This window comes from Apteryx rowi, unplaced genomic scaffold (genome assembly GCF_003343035.1).
Source record: "Apteryx rowi isolate R43461 unplaced genomic scaffold, aptRow1 scaffold_97, whole genome shotgun sequence".
Taxonomy (NCBI): Eukaryota; Metazoa; Chordata; class Aves; order Apterygiformes; family Apterygidae; genus Apteryx; species Apteryx rowi.
In genome coordinates, this window is record NW_020451282.1 from 1,606,447 (window position 1) to 1,625,741 (window position 19,295).

The following is a 19,295-nucleotide window of genomic DNA, read 5'->3' on the forward strand; positions in this document are numbered from 1 at the left end:
TGACATTATGGATACAGGACTACCTGCTCCAAACTCTTCTACAAGTAGCATGAGACGAAGGAACCCTATCCCAGGGTTGGGAAAGTAAGTGTGGTTCAAGTGAGACTGAAATGAACAGTACCTACGCACTGTGGCTGGCTTGCCAAAGTGCTGGGTAGGTTAGTTAAGCTGCGACTCTACCGGATCATTGAGCAATGGAACAGGAAGAGATGGAGGGAGTTCAGGGCCACAGTCTCAAGTTGAATATAACAGACTGAGAAATACAGCTCTCCAGACCAGGGTTTGTGAGAGTGACAGAAAAGGAAAGCCTCATTTGTAAGACTAAGACTAAGCAAAGCACACCGAAGAGACTTTAAAAGCGTGGTAGAATACATACAAGGCTTTAGAACAGTTTGTGGCAGTCTTGTTCTTAAACCAGTGTGTTTTAGCCTGTGCTTAAAAGGGGATTTCAAACCTCAAATTAAACTGTTGGAACCACTTTACAGCAGCCCGTTCAAGAGGGAAGAACCCCCAAAACGGCTAACATCAGAGGCCCCAGCTTCTCTTCAAGTTTTGTTACGAGGCATATGGGCTTTGTTAGATACCAAACAGTTAAATGGATGGTCAAAAATGAGATCTTGCTGGACACCAAAATGTGTCATGAGGTTAACTACAGAGCTCTTTTTGTTATAAAGCTACCAAAATAGTCACCAAGAAGAGAAAGTAGAAGAGGGCCTGCTCTGAGAAATCCTCATAGAGTTTGCCACTTCCCAGCTGCTACAGAAACAGAGAAGAAAACGTTGAACCTGTGTCAAAATTCTTGACTGAGGAGGGCAAAGGGGAGCTCTGAAAATAGTCTGCTGGCTCATAGCCACTGTCAGCCATAGGTAAAACCAGGTCATGATAAATTGGGCGCAGTCTTCAAAGGCAGACCCTGGAAATGACCATTTTAACATGTAAAATGTGGGCAGCTATTAATGAGGTCAAACGTTTCGCTGATGGGAACCGTATACTTTCCAGTATATGGAAAGGCCAAAACTTGCTGCAACCACTTACAGCTCCGATGCATAACAGAGGGCTTCTTTGATCAGGGACCTGGTATGAAGTTCACCTCCCCTTTTACTGATTTGGACTTTCCTGTGTAGGTGTTCTTACACTATTAGGACAAAGTTACCACATTTGTATATATCTTGAGTCATGTTTGTGAGCCTTATTTAAGGATGGTGCATGACAGTGTTTCGCCATACAGCAAAGTAAAAAAACCTGTAATAATGAGCTTCAGAACAAAAAGCACCAAGATTTTAAAATGACTGAAATTGATAAGGAAGAAAAGACAAAATCCTCTTGTTTTATTCAAGTTATACATAAATACCAAGAAATGTAATACTGAAAATTGTGTTTCTCTCGTACAGGGTATATTCACAATGCAGTGATTACCAGCATGTGTACACTAACAGTATATTCACTGCAGAATGGCATTCAGGGGAGGTTACAGAACAACCCAGGAAACCGGACACACAGACAGTGAGCCAAAGCCAAGCTACAGTAACCTAAGAGGTAGCTTTGTGAACTGTAGTCACTACAGCATAGACCAAGCTGGAGAGAGTGAGAGTCATGCTTTGCAACCACAGAGATTTCATTATAAACTATTAAGTAGCAAACCAGTCACCTATTTAAAATACACAAGCTATTTTTAAGGGCTTTAGGGAAGCTAGTCTGGGTTCATTGCACTGTCCAAACACAAGTCATAACAGAAACTTAAGAGCAATGAAGCTGTTTCTCCCTGCACGGCTGATGAGATACTCTAACCTCCAGCTTGGGTCTGACAGAACTTTAACAGAAGACAAAACAATCCTGGTTACATAAATACATATACATTTCAGCTATCTGTTCTTAGTATTCAGTAGCCCTTGGAAAATTGCAATTAGCTTTGTTGTGAGTGCTCTTCATCTCTGATCAGACCTCGGAAGTCAGGTTTTAATTGCATTTTTAGTTTTGATTTATTTCTTCAGTGATTCTCTAGTTTTAGAATGGGCAAAAGTGGAATAAGTGTTAACACCCATTTGCTCCAAACCTCCCCACAATCAAATGATAATTATATATAATTCTATTATATATAATTTCATTTAAACTGAGTATTTCATTGACCATAGGAGACTACCTACTCTGGCAGGCTTTAATATTGTGAATAAATTAACATCAGCAGTTCCTGTCTGCAGGAAAGTAATGCCTTTTGGCATATCACCCTTGGTAAGATGCAGTCAGCACTGATGACTGTTTCAGGGATCAGACTTCGTCCTATATGTAGTACCTACCTATTTGGTTGAAAGATTGCCATTAAATTTCAGGCAGCCAATGCTTGGCTGCCTGAAGTAACACTTTTGTTGAAAAATACCGTTCAATCCAGAAGACACGAAGTATGGCAATACATCCCTTATTAGTTCTGCACTCTGGATATTGGGGGTAGAGTTGAAGACATAGTCTTCTAAAACTGTGAACACTCCAAATTCACAGATCCTTATGATAAAGTCAATGACAAAACATTCAGAGACTGTTCTGAACCAACATTTGTTCTGGCATATTGTCCCACTGATGTGCTTCTGACAGCAGACTCATGTAATCCATATTTCAGCAGCAAATTATGGTATTGTTTTCAGTTTCATAGATCTTTATCCATACCGGTTATTTATGACATGATCCTTTAGTTCTTAGTGTCAAAGTAGATAGTAAATCCTTGTCTCACTTTTGTTCCTGACTCTTCAGCTGCCCTCATTCATGGGCTTTCTTCATCTGCTGCACTGGATACAGTAGTCACAATGGATTTGCCATCTTTTATCTTGGTTCATTGCAAAAAAGATCAAATGATTCATACAGTGTAGACACAGCCTTAAAAAACAAAGAAAACTGCAGTCAAAATAGCTTTCACCAGTAAAGTCTATTTAAAATGAACTTTTACATAACACACAGCATCTACCATAGCCTTGCGTGAACAGAAGAGAGACTCTGGATTCATCACAGAATCATGGAGTCATTTTAGAGGGAAACAGTGTCTCAATATCAAGATCCAAAGGCAAAGCCTTCCTTCGTTTGTATTCAGTTCTTGAATTTGGTTAGGTACCAGATGCATTTACTATGGTGGTTTACTATTTTTGTTTTAATAAACAAGGATCAGAGCACCTACTGACTGAATGCCAGAAAGGAAGCTGGTAGGTATGGCTAACTAATCTGGATCATGCTTCCACGTACTTTTGTACAACCACAGCCCCTTCCTCAGGGGTGTGCTTTTTGTATGCTTCCATGAGGCTGGAAGCCTGGGTTAAAGCTGCAGTGGTGCTTAGGTTTGGGCTGGAACGTGCAGAACTTTGCAGTAAAAAACACCAATTTTTCCCATAATCCCCTCAAGGAACAAATTCCCCTGCAACTAGCAGAACCATCTGGGAAACACTCCTTGAGCATCTCAACTCAGGAACCATGGGATGAATCTCCAGACAGGTAGGGAACAAGTGCTATGTAGTAAAAGCACAATTACAGGGGCCAGCATTGCTATGGGGATGTTCACTCTCAGGTTAAGCTAATTTAGATACTTGGACCTGTGTGCTATCACCTGAACTTATTGCTCAGTGTTGTTAGGCCGTTGTAGTAGACCAGAGTAAAATCCATGCCTTGAATCAAGTCCTGTGATACAAGATTTTCTTCTCAACCCCAAGAATGGAAAACAGTTAGAATTCATACAGTAATTAAATAAATCAAGTTCGTCACCAAGAGTAGCACATCATTCACATTGTAAAAACAAATTAGAGACTTTAAATAGTCTAGCAGAGGCATACAGAAGCTTGACATTCACTGTTCCAGAAATGGTGCCCAAATCTACCCAGAAATGTACAGCAAATTCCCAAGTAACCTAAAAAACTGGTGCAAACTTTTCAGATACTTACTTTTGCACTGAAAGCCACAGCTAATAACAGAAAAGACCACAATTTGTATTAAAATGATCACGTTCTGCAACATAATTGAAGTACAATGTATGCAGCTCCAGAAACACCATAATACTTGCTTGTCACTACTGGCTTAATCAGTCGGAATATAGCATATGTGCACATTGTATATGCTGGCTTTACTAATCTACTAGATGTCTTGAATGATTTATGAGAACCAGTTATGCTTTAACATTTAAAATAAGACTACAAAATCACCCTTTCTACTTTAATTAAAATAGCAAAAATGTCTGTTACATGTAAGAAAACACTGATCCTATATCATGACAAGAAGTCACCACTGCTAACATCTGTTTAATTACAAAGCAACAACAAAAAAGCTTTTCTAAATGTATTCACACATCCTCTGGATGATTCTTGTCCAGACAAACCCAGAACAGCTAGTGGCTAGTAATGAACTCTTCACTCTGCACCACCTTTGATGTTTGCTTGCTTTCTCATTCTCAACTTCATTTCTCTCACATATTCATCAAATATTAACAAGTAGAAAAGTTATTCATTTATAACTAGTAATTAGAATATTTTGTTAGTATGACCAAACCATCTCATTCAGGTTTTTTTTGTATATTGAAGGGACTACTTCAAAATTTTTCTACTAAGGTATTTCCTGTAAAAACAAGTTTCTCAGCTCCAGTGGGGATATATATATTATGGGGAACAAATCTTCCCAGCTATATATTTTTACCAAATTATGACTACTGAATGATGAAAGATAGATATTACTGTTTTACTATGTGCATTCTGATATCCTCTCTCACCGTGATTTCAATATCAATACAGCCAAATCAAGGCAGATTCACTGACAGGAGGATTCAGGAATCTTTATGCTCAGTGCCAGTTTTGACCATGGCAACCACTGTGGCCTTTAGTATTTTTCATTGCCTCTCTGAGCAAATGTGGGGGCTTGTCCAAGCCTGCTCAGATAGTTGTTTGCAAAGGAAGTTGTACGTACCTTTACTAGAGTTAAATTAGGGCTTCTTTCCCTTGGCTACTCTACTTTTTAATCTAGTTAAAAGATGAAAGCCTGAAGTCTGCTACCTGTTCTCAGTGGCTGTTACCTGCTGGAATAGCCCCTTGAGCTGAACTCAATTGAAGACGACAGACATACAAATATACGTAAAGCCACGTTATTGCCACTGCTGTGTTCTCCTCTACTCCTTTTATCCAGTCTCTATATTGATGTTCTCCACTTTTTGCTGCCCTCCTTTCCATGCAGTTCTAGAGTGTCATTAAACACATTGACAGAATCCAATTATTCTTGTGATAAAACATTTCTTTCTACTTCAAAGCTTTTTAGCTTGTAGTGGGATGCCATCCTAGGAACTACAGCTTGTTGTGTGCTTTCTGTTCATCTTGCACTCCCCAGGCCCTCATTTTGGAAGCCTATTTCTCATAGCAAGAGTCATTTTACAAGCCACTTACCCATTCAGCAGAATTACATGATGAGTTTTCTTCAGCTGCTTCATTGATGAATTCACTTCTTCCATGAAGTTCATCTAGCTGAAGCATCTGCTCCTCCTCATGTCTTTCTTCTGGCATAGGAAGCTGGGTAGAACCTTAGCCAAAAATAAGATATGGTCACTGCTTCCTTATTGTCCATTTCCAGAGTCATACTGGTACTTTACCAGAGTAAACTGGTAAAGAGCTCTATAGAGCTCTGAAATGCAAGGAAGAGTGCAGAGCTCTTGTGTGGCTATAGTCTTGATGACAGGTACTAGGATGCTATTTAGCTTGTAGACAAAATCAACTACTTTCAGGTTTCCAAACTCTACTTCAGCAATGGAGAGCTGGTCAACAGAATTGCAGCCATGAAAAATGGTCTAGAGAGCTGGTCAGCTCAGCCTACAGAAGACACTACAACTGGTTGGTTTGTAGCCCTCAAGATTCATGCCTGTATCAACTCTATTGACCAAAATAGGAGCTTAGGCACTTCACTTGTCTAAATCCCAGGGGTTTTGTTTTATTTTGTTTTTAAACCCGCAAGCTGAATTGCATCTCAAGTCACACATATCCCTTCTATATCCCTGGCAGCTCACAAGCTGAATAAGCTTCACGTTGCAACCCTAATAATAGGTTGTGTGTCACTGGTCTGGCCAACCACCTGCAGATGCCCAATATTACGCTTGTCCCGTACCCTTGCAGCGCACTTTTTTCTAGTGATAACTTCTGTCCTTCATTTCAGAACTTTGCAACAAAAATTAACAATTAGTTAAAAAGTATTTACAGCTTAAACACAACTTGCAACAAAGTCTCTAAAGACAGTTCTTCCAGGTGTCATGTTCAACAGGCAATGCTGATAAAGGAACAAGACTATTACACAAAGCTACGTTCTGGTTCCTCACTTTTTTGGTCTGTTAAGAAATGACCAGAATTGATACTCCTTTGATATTCTAGCCAGGCCAAGATCCTTAGACTTCAAAGTGATCCCTCTTAATGGAAAGACAAATAATACAAGCAAGCGGCTGCAAGAATGGTCACGTCGATCTTGTAATCACTGCTCTCAAATGGCTCAACTCTAGGTCCCCCTAGCAGATCAAAAGCAGGGGAGCAAAAGCTGAATCTTGAAATTCCTCTCAGTGATGCCTTTTAAATGCATCTGTTCACCCATCCCAAAACAGATATTTAATTTTGAGAGTTTGTGTAAATGGAAATATTGACACTCACCAGAAAGTTTTGAGTCCTGTTTCTTTTTGCAGCAAAGATACAAGCTTCCCACTGCCACTAAGAAAGGAATGATGGCCAAAATTGCCATCTCTCTCTTTTCGAGTGAGTCAGCTTCTGCAATTATATTTTTCAAGTAAAGGAATGTACTATTTAAGGACACAATAGAAGATCATCATCATAACAGAAAAAGAACAGGAAGGAACTTGAAGAGTCAGTTAGTCCATCCACCTACTCAAGTACAAGTTTATCTATATTTTAGCTATTCCTTATGTATGTTTACCTGATAGGAGCAATGAACACTAAAAATCAATCTATCTTATAGATCGCTATTCCTGAAATTAGATTTCTTTTTTCACCCCCAATGTCTAATCTAAATCTTTTCTACTGTACTTTAAGGTTATTACTACTTGACCAAGTGAAAGATCAGATCATTTAAMTCATTTAAAGAGATCAGATTATTTTAACTCTTTAACTGCCTATTATATCCATTTCCTGTCATTTGGAACAAAACCATTTCATTCATTCTTTGCCACTGATGTTTTCTAAGCCTTTGATCATTCTTGTGCCTCCTTTTGGACTACAAGTTGTCAACAGTGTAAAGTATTGTCCAAAACTGGACTTTGGTGGATGAATAGAGATGTTACTTCCCATTACTTGACTTGTTTATATGTCAGAGGGATATTTGATAAAGTTAAAGGTCTAGTCAGAGTTAGTCACCTTGTCTTTCTCTATAGTTGAGAGACAGAAAGGGAGAGGGAGATCATCATTGTCAAAAAGCAATGCACAGGATCTTGAGAGCTGTGTAGCAGAAGTAAGGTAAATTGTCCTCTAGGTATGACACATTCTTTCTCTAAAGTTAGGTGAAACATACATCATCCCTATTGCCTAAAAACAACTGTTTGAAAACTCATTGTACTAATGCTTACCAATGCTGAATTCTGAATTGGGACCTTAATTTTTCTCCCAGACTAGTAAGATGCGCATATTACCGAACAGAGTAACTATATGATTGTTTCAGCCACTCCTTACCATACAGCARATTCCTTCATTGTCTCATATCTAGCCTACCGAACATCATCTAGGAAGGAACGGCATTTGGGTCTTCTGTGAAATACATAGCTGATACACAGATTTTGCGCACACTGACAGTAATAATTCCTCTCAGCAAACCCTTACACAAGAAAATGAACACTTTACAATGGGGGTATTAAGGCAGAGAGGATAAGTGGATTGCCACAGAGAGTCATTCAGGTCCTCTTTGCATTTGTCTCGCTCATCCTGAAATCTACAGTGTTGAGGGAAGGCTGTGGGAGAGGGAGGAAATGTATAAAATATGATATACAGGCATACCTCGGAAATATTGCGGGTTCAGTTCCAGACCACCACAATAAAGTGAATATTGCAATAAAGTGAGTCACACAAACTTTTTGGTTTCCCAGTGAATGTAAAAGTCATGTTTATACTATACTGTAGTCTATTAAGTGTGCAATAGCATTATGTCTAAAAAAAACAATGTACATACCCTAATTAAAAAATACTTTATTGCTAAAAAATGCTAATCATCTTCTGAGCCTTCAGCAAGTCGTAATCTTTTTGCTGATGGAGGGTCTTGCCTTGATGTTGGTGGCTGCTGACTGATTGGGGTGGCGGCTGCTGGAGGTTGGGGTGGCTGTGACAATTTCTTAAAATAAGACAGCAATGAAGTTTACTGCATCGATTGACTCTTCCTTTCACAAAGGATTTCTCTGTAGCATGCGATGCTGTTTGATAGCATTTTACCCACAACAGAACTTCCTTCAAAATTGGAGTCAATCTTCTCAAACCCTGCTTCATGCTGCTGCTTTATCAACTGTAAGTATATAATACTTTAAATCCTTTGTTGCCATTTCAACAATGTTCACAGCCTCTTCACCAGGAGGAGATTCCATCTCAAGAAAMCACTTTCTTTGCTCATCCACAAGAAGCAACTCCTCATTCATTAAAGGTTTATCATGAGATTGCAGCAATTCAGTCACATCTTCAGGCTCCACTTCTAATTCTAGTTCTCTTGTTATTTCCACCACATCTGCAGCTACTTCCTCCACTGAAGTCTTGAACCCCTCAAAGTCATCCATGAGGGCTGGAATCAACTTCTTTCAGACTCCTGCTAGTGTTGATATTTTGACCTCCTCCCATGAATCACGAATGTTCTTAATGGCATCTAGAATGGTGAATCCTTTCCAGAAGGTTTTCAATTTACTTTGCCCAGATCCATCAGAGGAATCACTATCTATGGCAGCTATAGCCTTATGAAATGTATTTCTTAAATAATAAGACTTGAAAGTTGAAATTACTCCTTGATCCATGGGCTGCAGAATGGATGTTGTGTTAGCAGGCATGAAAACAACATTAATCTCGTCGTACATCTCCATCAGAGCTCTTGGGTGACCAGGTGCATTGTCAATGAGCAGTAATATTCTGAAAGGTATCTTTTCTTCTGAGCAGTAGGTCTCAACAGTGGGCTTAAAATATTCAGTTAACCATGTTGTAAACAGATGTGCTGTCATCCAGGCTTTGCTGTTCCATTTATAGAGCACAGGCAGAGTAGATTTATATCATAAACAATTCTTAAGGGCCCTAGGATTTTTGGAATGGTAAATGAGTGTTGGCTTCAACTTAAAGTCACCAGCTGCATTAGCCCCTAACAAGAGAGTTAGCCTGTCCTTTGAAGCTTTGAAGCCAGGCATTGACTTCTCCTCTCTAGCTATGACAGTCCTAGATGGCATCTTCTTCCAATATAAGGCTGTTCGCCTACATTGAAAATCTGTTGTTTAGTGTAGCCACCTTCATCAGTTCTCTTAGCTAGATCATCTGCACAACTTGCTGCAGCTTCTACATCAGCACTTGCTGCTTCACCTTGCACTTCCATGTTGTGGAGACGGCTTCTTTCCTTAAACCTCATGAACCAACCTCTGCTAGCTTCAAACTTTTCTTCTGCAGCTTCCTCACCTCTCTCAGCCTTCAGAGAATTGAGGAGAGTTAGGGCCTTGCTCTGGATTAGGCTTTGGTGTAAGGGACTGTTGCAGCTGGTTCGATCTTCTCTCCAGACCACTAAAACTTTCTCCGTATCAGCAACAAGGCTGTTTTGCTTTCTTATCATTCGTGTGTTCACTGGAGTAGCACTTTGAATTTCCTTCAGGAACTTTTCCTTTGCATTCACAACTTGGCTACCTGTTTGGCACAAGCGGCCTCGCTTTCGGCCTGTCTTGGCTTTCAATGCGCCTTCCTCACTAAGCTTAATCGTTTCTAGCTTTTGATTTCAAGTGAGAGACGTGCGACTCTTCCTTTCACTTGAACACTCTAGAGGCCATTGTAGGGTTATTAATTGGCCTAATTTCAATATTGTTGTGTCTCAGGGAATAGGGAGGCCTGAGGAGAGGGAGAGAGATGGGGGACGGCTGGTCGGTGGAGCAGTCAGAACACACACAACATTTATCGATTAAGTTCGCTGTCTTATCTGGGCACGGTTCATGGTGCCCCAAAACAATTACAATAGTAACATCAAAGATCACTGATCACAGATCACCATAACAGATATAATAATAAAGTTTGAAATATTGCGAGAATTACCAAAATGTGACACAGAGACACGAAGTGAGCACATGCTGTTGGAAAAATGGTGCCAATAGACTTGCTCGACGCAGGGTTGCCACAAACCTTCGATTTGTAAAAAACGCAATATCTGTGAAGCGCAATAAAACGAGGTATGCCTGTATAAATTATGACAAGTTAAATGGCCTGCACATACTATTGCTAACTTACCTTTCATTTCAACAGTCAGTGTTGTTCCATTTCCATATACTCTTTCACAGAAAGGTATTTCAATAATTATCTCACAGTAGTAAAATCCAGTGTTATTTACATTGGCAGCTTCTATCACTAGCACATCCTTGTTTTTGTGGGTGACATTGGATATGTAGACAAGCTCCGATGTTACAGTTTTTGTGATGTTCTCTTCATTGACAAGATACCAGCTTACTCTATACCTCTCAATCGAACTGATTTTTTCCCAAATACATGCAATTTCCGTGGAGTCTCCAATTGATAAGTGTACTTTCGTCGGTGTCTGGATGACTGCTAAATTATTTGGACCTGTAGCTAGTGGAGGAATACAAGTAGCTTTAAAGTGGAAAATAGCAATGAGATGACATTACTGCTACAATGTCTACAATCACAGTATTTAAAATGTTAACACTGTAAAATCATTCTGACAATTTTAAGATTAATTACTACCCACTTCTCTGTCAAGCAACGGCAATTAGCTTGTAGCAAAAGAAAACTTTTAATCTGGCCTGTTAAAGCTCTTCACCATGATTGTTTGTAACACATTAACTTTTTCTGTGTAGTTGTTGATATACTTATTTTAAATAAAAGCTTCTATAATAGAGTTTGAATATATTCTGATTTAAGTTTAAAGCATATTAAACACTTGAGTTTCACTTGCCAGATAAGGAATGATTCCAAAAGGAATCATTTGGAATGAGTCATTGATGAATGATTTATCAAAATGAAAGAAAAACCCACTACCATTTTTGTTACCATATTAGAGTTCTTGTCCTGCACTGCTTCTAATGAGTGACAGAAGCACAAGATTTTGGGGGTTAGTTTCTGTAGTATTTTATTGAAATTTATTTCTTTTTAAGTTGTTGCTGAAGAGTGGTTTCTGGTGTGTCAAATTCATCTCATTAGTTTAGTTAGTGTACAGTTTTTTACTCAGTCCAAAGTTGATTCATTAAGTCTGCTGCCTGGCTTTCATTTAAGGCTGACTCAGACAATATCAGAGGAAATAAAACTTTTTACTCTTTCCTGCTTTGAATCTTTTCATCACTCACTGTCCATGTGCAAGATTATCTACATGAGATATTGTGCAATATGGTATAAAATATTTTCTTTAGAAGTGAAATCACTTTGTGTAGAGGTCAGATAACCTTTTTTTTTATTCTAATGACGGTGACTCTGGTCACAAAAGAACAATGCTATAAGATCTACAACCTGACCGCTGAGGATGTTTCATATGCCGCATTAAAGAATTATACAGAATGGTTGAAGTTGGAAGGGACCTCTGGAGATCATCTAGTCCAACCCTCCTGCTCAAGCAGGGTCACCTAGAGCACATTGCCCAGGTTTGTGTCCAGACAGCTTTTGAGTATCTCCAAGGAAGGAGACTCCACAACCCCTCTGGGCAAACTGTTCCAGTGCTCAGTCATCCTCACAGTCAGTAAGTTTTTCCTCGTATTCAGATGGAACTGTCTGTGTTTCAGTTTGTGCCCATTGCCTCACGTCCTGTCACTGGGCACCACTGAAAAGAGTCTGGCCCCATCATCTTGACACCCTCCCTTTAGATATTTGTATATAATGGTGAGATCCCCTCTCAGTCTTCTCTTCTCTAGGCTAAACAGGCCCAGCTCTCTCAGCCTTTCCTCATGAGAGAGATGCTCCAGTCCCCTAATCGTCTTCATAGCCCTCCGCTGGACTCTCTCCTGTAGCTCCATGTCTCTCTTGTACTGGGGAGCCCAGAACTGGACGCAGTACTCCAGATGTGGCCTCACCAGGGCTGAGTAGAGGGGGAGGATCACCTCCCTCGACCTGCTGGCAACACTCTTCCTGATGCTCCCCAGGATCCCATTGGCCTTCTTGGCCACAAGGGCACATTGCTGCCTCATGCTTAACTTGGTGTCCACCAGCACTCCCAGGTCCTTCTCAGCAGAGCTGCTTTCCAGCAGGTCAACCCCCAACCTGTACTGGTGCAGGGGGTTATTCCTCCCTAGGTGCAGGACCCTGCGCTTGCCTTTGTTGAACTTCATGAGGTTCCTCTCTGTCCATCTCGCCAGGCTGTCAAGGTCCCTCTGAATAGCAGCACAGCCTTCTGGTGTATCAGCCACTCCTCCCACAATTACCATTCTTTTTTTTTTTTCTGGCATTTATGTTATTAAAATGTGATACTATTCACAATGAGCATAAACTCCATGATTTTCTTCAAATTTTTATCTGTAACTCAGGCCCATTTTAAACCAACATATCAAGGATGCAATGATTTGGCTAAACATTTCTGGTCCCATAAATGGCATAAGGTAAATTTTATCAGAATTATGCAAATCTGTTTTTTTTTTTCCTTTGCCCTTAGAAACAACCACACATTCACCATTCCTAAAGAAGCTAGACACCCAGGAGTTAGTCCCCTCCACAGTTTAGYGCCCAGTATTTGTTTTACCCAGCCTGACTGTTCACAGCTCTACTGTGAAGAATCTAGACCTGTCTTAGAGGAATCACTTGCAAAACTCTCATAGGTATGGATAGGATAAACAGCAGCAGCAGCTATTTACAAAATTTTGAAATTCTATCATGTTCTAGAACTACACGTTAAAAAGCTTTTTCACTTACATAGTCTAATTCTAGATAAGAATGTGGTATATTTATTATTGTAAATTTGTGCATAGCATGATAGAGCTAATTTAGCATTTAAATGTAGACTAAAACAGGGTATCTGCCTAAATTAAAGGCAGAGAACAATAAGGACAGAGTACAGGGGTAATAAACAGCAGAAAAATAAGGGAAAGAATAGATGTAGTGTGTAAATGACAACTTACAACCTGATCAGGTGACAAAATACTGATCGTTAATTTCAGTTTTTGCGTTAATTTATTTTGCCATTTAAAATACAGTTGTGCTACAGGCTGTGCTGCCCTTCTGTCTTGCTGCTTTACTGCCTTTCAAAGAAAAAAAGGCCAAGATGTAAAGATATTATTTTGTTCTTACTTTATTTCTCCATCTCTCCCATTCCCTATTTTTCTTTGCCTCACTGAATGCTCTTCAGTATTTTCAGAACAATTTGTATTAAAGAAACATAAAACCTTATCTGCTTTGTATTTCATGATCTAGAAGAAAGATCTACATGATGTAGAAGAAAGCCTCTTTAACATTTGAAAATTTTACATTCAGCACTAGTCACAATAAATATTCAAGTCTGAGGGTCTAGCAAAATGGCACTTGGGTTAACCTAACATCATTTTGGGTTTCTAAGTAAGATTTGTCCCTCTACACTTTTTCTACAGCAATCCCTTTCTAAAAATACTTTAAAAATAACTTCTGCTTGACCGCATGACACACTAGATTTCCCCACACACTTTAATTTTGATCTCTGTATTGTGAAAATACAGATAACATTCTCCCGGACACACACATGCACAAGTCTATTTGAGGTAGATATATTTTGAGAATTAATTCTACCCGTATTAAATCCATTTTTTTCACCTCTTTGTTAATCCAGCTCAAGCATTACAGGTGACTGAACTATAAACAAAACAAAACAAATAAATAGAACTTACTTACTTACCTAAGGAGCCAAAACACATTATCAAAATAAGTTGCAGTGCAATTGCAATCATCGCTTGGGTTGATTAGCACTTGCATCGGGGCGTCTCTGTTGAAGAAGAGCAAGACAACAAATGAAAGTGTGTCAGATTTGTAGCTTAACTTCCTCTTCCATCTTGTGGTGATGATGACCGAGAAGCTAAATGCAACCCCAAATTTTCCCTACACTCTTTGATACTGCAACCATAGATGCTTCTGTTTCAGAGCCCACATTTCTTCTTTAAACCTCAGTGGTGTCTAACTAGTTATCTTTTAACACTACAAATTAACCTCTTTCTTCTGATATGATTATGCTTTCGATTATGACTATGTTTTTCACTGCTTTGCAGCTGTCTCATTTCAAAGTTTACCATGCACTTGTTCAGTCCTTCATCTAAAAGCATTTTATGAAAATGAGACTTCTTCAGCTGCTCTGTTTACATGCTCATCCGTAAAGCATCCCTCTTATATCCAAGCTATCTGATATTTTTATCCAAATCCAAAAAGACAATGATTGTGCATAGGTTATGTTGATGTCAAGTTAAAAAAAAAAAAAAAAAAAGCTTTTCTTGATTTAAATATTTAAGTTTATGCATTTAGTGTTGAGTTGAGGCATGCAGCTGGCAACTCCAGCATGCAGAATATTTTATCTAGAGGCTAGGTGAAGCTTTTTCAATAGTGCTGATAGCGGCTTGTATTTACTCTGAAAGATGCTTTAGTTTAACCCGGATCCACTGCTAGAGAGGAAATGAATTAGCACACAGAAAAAGGGGGGGGGGGRAAAGAGGTTTATTTTTAGCCCAAGTTACTTCACTGCACTGATTTACACACAGCCCCACAATCTCTCATCTTAGTAAATTGTAAAATAAGGTGTGAAAATTTCTTAAGTTGGCTTTGCTGCCAGGCAGATGATATGTACATCACATATAATGACTACATGGGTCAGGAAAGCATCTACAACAGCAAGATCCCTTTTGGTTTTCTTCTGTTTCTTCTATTGATTCTTAATGGACCTTTGAAATCGCATCAACCACTTTGCATTCTATAAACCCGCACCTTCACTTACCTGTGCAATAGAGATGGTTGCAGAGCCCCTGCTCAGCACAGAGGGACTCCATCCTTGGAGAGGCAGTGTGAGTTACAGCCAGGCTCTTCCAGATGCTTTGCACAAATCCATCTCCCAGAGCTTTTCTCCATAGCATTCAGGGAACACCAGCAGAGACATATTGAAAGTACTGAAGTACTAAGTCAAAGACATTTTACCAGATTCTTTTTTTTTAAAAAGTTGTTTTTATTAAAATTTGCCTTTTCAGCATGTTTTTCAAATCATAACAAATATTGTAGAAAGTTTCAGATATGCCAAAAGAAAGGGTTCACTTGAAAATGGGATGTTTCACCTTTATCATGACTAACTCATGAATCTCCTGTCCTCCAACTCAAACACACAATCACTTGGGCTTTTTATCCTTGGGCTTTTTATACAATACCTAATTTCAATGTAACAGACCTTAACTTCTCATTACAATCTGTGCAGTTCTGTTCTTTGTATGGTATATGCATTATGTATTTTGTCCAGCTATGACCCAAACAAAACAACCAAAACCTTAATTTGATATTGTCCTAGGACTCCTATTAGCACAGAAATACAAAACACCCAATTTGATTTCTGATAACAAACAATAAATAAATAAATAAAAAAGTTCCACAGCACAAATGGACTGACAAAACAAATGTGACATTTGTGGATACCACAGTTAATTTAAAGTGCAAGTAATTCTTTTACCTGATCTAGTGATTAAAGAAAAGCGATCTGTAAAAATTTATTTTCAAAACAGCAGCTAATAAATAATTCTTACATAATAGACAAAAAAATTAGTTTTTATTTTTGCATTAATACATTTGCCAACAAGACTTTCAAGATAAATGCTAGCATGAAAGAGGAACTATTTTATCTAGCTTTAAAGTAGATTTGCCCCTTGCTTAACGTATCATGTTCCATTAAATAAGGTTATGAACGAACTTCTCCGAGAAAGCAAGAAACTGACAGAAAAAAATTCTCTTGTGAGTGCAAATAACCAATACATGCATTTCACCAAGGTCGATGTAATTAGAAGTCTTTGAGATAGAACAGGGCAATGGGAAGAAAAAGCACATTTGCTGAAAAGGGGCAAAACCCTTCAGCGTTCGGAAGCAGCCCCCTTCTACTCTGTAACAGAGGCTTGTGCTGTCCAAGCCCTATCACATACTGAGCAATACCAAAGCTATCGGAGCCTAGTGCCAACACAGAAAACATTCAAAGGTGTCACTGGGCCTCGGAAAAGGGGACTGTAAAATAGGGCTGAGAGCCACTCTTCATCCCCAAACACAAGTAGGTCTCTGCCTGCTCTTGAGGCCATTCAGCGCTCCTACTCCTCAAAATTACATGGAATGAAGAAATGAATAGCTTCAGCTTACCAGGACAAACAAACTGATCTTCTGCCAGACCCAGAAGAGAAGTATCTTGGAGGTTCTGCAACTAGGAGCTGTGGATAAAATAAGCTGTTTTCAGAACAGTCTGAACTTCAGACTTCCCATAGCAGGTTCATCCTGACTGCTCTTCACATCCTCTCCTTCCTCACCACCCAACTGCTCTGCTGTCTCCTCCCAGCTCTTGTGGTCTACAACTGCTATTCCCCTTAACTCCAGTCAAAATTAAAAACAAAGTATATTTACCATAACACAAATAGGCTGCTTGCATGCACGACTTTTTCCTCAGCTTATAACATCACACCCACCCTTCTTTCTTTGGGTATCTTACCTGATGTACAGTTTGAAGTAGAGCTTAAGTAGAGAATGGCCTTATATCTATGAAGTCCTGACATAGCACTGCAATATTTTTCCTATCTTGATACATATGAGGGAAGAAAAAGGATAATTGCCAAAAGATAATTACTCTACAGATATTTGAATGCCTGCAGGCTTCTGTTTGCTTGGACTGAGATTTCCTAGGAAAAAAACAAAAAGTGTGCAATAACATCATCTTCTAGCAGGAATGCCATCCTTTTAATAGACCACCTTCCTGGATGCCTCTGGTACAATATTAGATTTGACTCTGGCAAATTATTCCCTGATGGCAAATTGCACTGAAATAATTCCATATTATATATGTTTTAAATCAAAAAGTCTCTGTAAATTGAAGTTAAAAAAAAAAACACAATCAGATAAACCAGCTGGTAATGAGGTATTCCTGCTTATATTATCCTGCAAAAAGGAAGTTTTTACAGAATTCATTCTAACACAGCCTACCAAAACCATATCAACCTGACCTCTGCAAAAGCAGTGCCGAGTTAACAGCTGCAGCATCCTGTACTGCTCTTGAACAGGATTGGCCATGGAATTTGCCCACTGAAGATGCAGAATCAATTTTTATAATCTACCAGCATGACTTTCTGTTACCAACATTTATATTTAGTGAATACCACTTTGGTCACAAAAATACAGTGAAATCATACCACTGTGTAACCTACTACTCAGTATATCCATTATACAAGATGGTGTATCCAAGCAGGGAATGAGAAGAGATGTTTAAGAAAGGAACATGACTCAGCCGAACACATTTCATTTTCCAAATACATGCACAAAACAAAAATAGCTTTCACCGTGCTTTACTGCAGCAATCCCAGTTACAGGGCTATATGCTTCCCCTATGAGCTTAATGTTGCAGAAGAATATTTTTTGATGCACCAGGGCAGGGCAGATGGGTGTAACACTAATTATTTACAGCCACAGATAAAAAATAACCAATGCAAAATATGAAATTATCTTTCTTCACCCAATAACTGAAAATGGCAGTTTCTGTGGAGATTTTAACGAGATGCAACCAGTTAGTATACACAGCCTGTCTACATGGAAAAACTGACCAGTGCAGTTCTCCCAGCAAAGCTGTTTTGCAATAGCTATTCTGGAGAGTCCTTTTTACTCTGTTTTATTTGTTGTTGAATAGTGTCTCCACATGGGGGAAATTATGGCTGAGCAGCTGAATTACATCAGAACAATTGCCATACTAAAATGCCACTTTTACATAAATCTAGATCTGGACTTGTTAAATGATAGGGCACTTATTTTTCTCTTTTAAACCCATATATTTCCTCTCTGTTTTATATTGCATTGGCCAGAAATATGGCGTTTTGCACAGTGTTGCACCAAGCACAATTCAGCATTACCACTGCAGTAAAAGTGACAGACCTGACTCATCTGAGTCATGTGCATTTTTATGGGATTAATTAAAATAACAGAATCACAGAATGGTTGAGGTTGGAAGGGACCACTGGAGATCATCTAGTCCAACCCCTCTGCTCAAGTAGGGTCACCAAGAGCACCTTGCCCAGCACTGTGTCCAGACGACTTTCGAATATCTCCAAAATAGAGATGTCCAACGACATGTGAACAGAATCAGATTCTACAGCTTCACTTTGATTAAAGCTGAGCAGAAGAAAGGAAAAACACAACTTTTCTTTTTAACACAAAAAGGTACTAGCTATTAGAAAAGCTAGCCACTGCCCATGCTTCCTTTAGTTGTTGCTCAATTAGATCTGCTTAGAATTTGCACCTACCACCAGTTTAACCCTAAACACAGTCCTTCATTATTAACTTGTACTTCATGTTAAGGAAGTATTTCCTCCATATTCTGTGAGCCTGGCAAGTAGGAAAATTTAAAGTGCGATAACTGCAGCATGAGAATGGTGTATCTGCTTCAAGTTACGTGATGAGTTAGTCGCTGGCCACGTGGCAATAAACCTTCTTCTGTCTACAGCCTAGCTCCAGTTTACCCAGAACAAAAGACTAAGAAGGCAAAGCAGAGCCAACCAGTTCTGAATCTTAAGAGACACAGTTTAAATGAACTTAACAATGCAAAGAAATACAAACACTACATTCAATTTCAGTTTGCAGCAAAGCAGAAATTTTACAGTTGTTGCCCAGAGGACAAAATAGCTCGACAAGGCTTACCTCTTTCCACACAGAAAAGAATGTCATTTGGCAAATTACTACGCTGTGATTTGGAAGTCATCTCCTCTAACAATAAAAGACCCTGAGAAAAGACTCTTGAGATTGCCATCATTAGAAAGACAATTCAAGACTAGAGGACTAATACGACTTCATCAGTGCTCCACAATGAAGCATCATAGAAATAATCACTTTAAAATCACCCACAGCAAACATGAAAATGTTCAGTACGTTTGTACTGCAACACCAAGGTCATTTTTGTATTTTCAAATGTAGCACGTTTCG

At 39.0% G+C, this 19,295-nt stretch overlaps 1 protein-coding gene across 3 annotated transcripts; it reads right to left on the reverse strand.

Moving 5' to 3' along the window:
* Nucleotides 1–1,307: 1,307 nt before the first annotated feature.
* LOC112960496 lies at nt 1,308–19,257 on the reverse strand. 3 transcript variants are annotated; one of them, XM_026054812.1, is made up of 7 exons: nt 16,482–19,257; nt 15,094–15,218; nt 14,011–14,097; nt 10,440–10,775; nt 6,639–6,752; nt 5,397–5,530; nt 1,308–2,865 (listed from the first exon to the last, which is right to left on the reverse strand). In XM_026054812.1, exons 3-7 carry the CDS (start codon nt 14,060–14,062, stop codon nt 2,812–2,814), a joined length of 690 nt encoding a protein of 229 aa, XP_025910597.1. In that variant the 5' UTR covers nt 14,063–14,097; nt 15,094–15,218; nt 16,482–19,257; the 3' UTR covers nt 1,308–2,811. The 3 variants fall into 3 exon arrangements, with proteins under 3 accessions (XP_025910597.1, XP_025910596.1, XP_025910598.1); XM_026054811.1 differs by having other exon boundaries at nt 10,440–10,796; XM_026054813.1 differs by lacking the exon at nt 6,639–6,752 and having other exon boundaries at nt 10,440–10,796.
* Nucleotides 19,258–19,295: the final 38 nt, after the last annotated feature.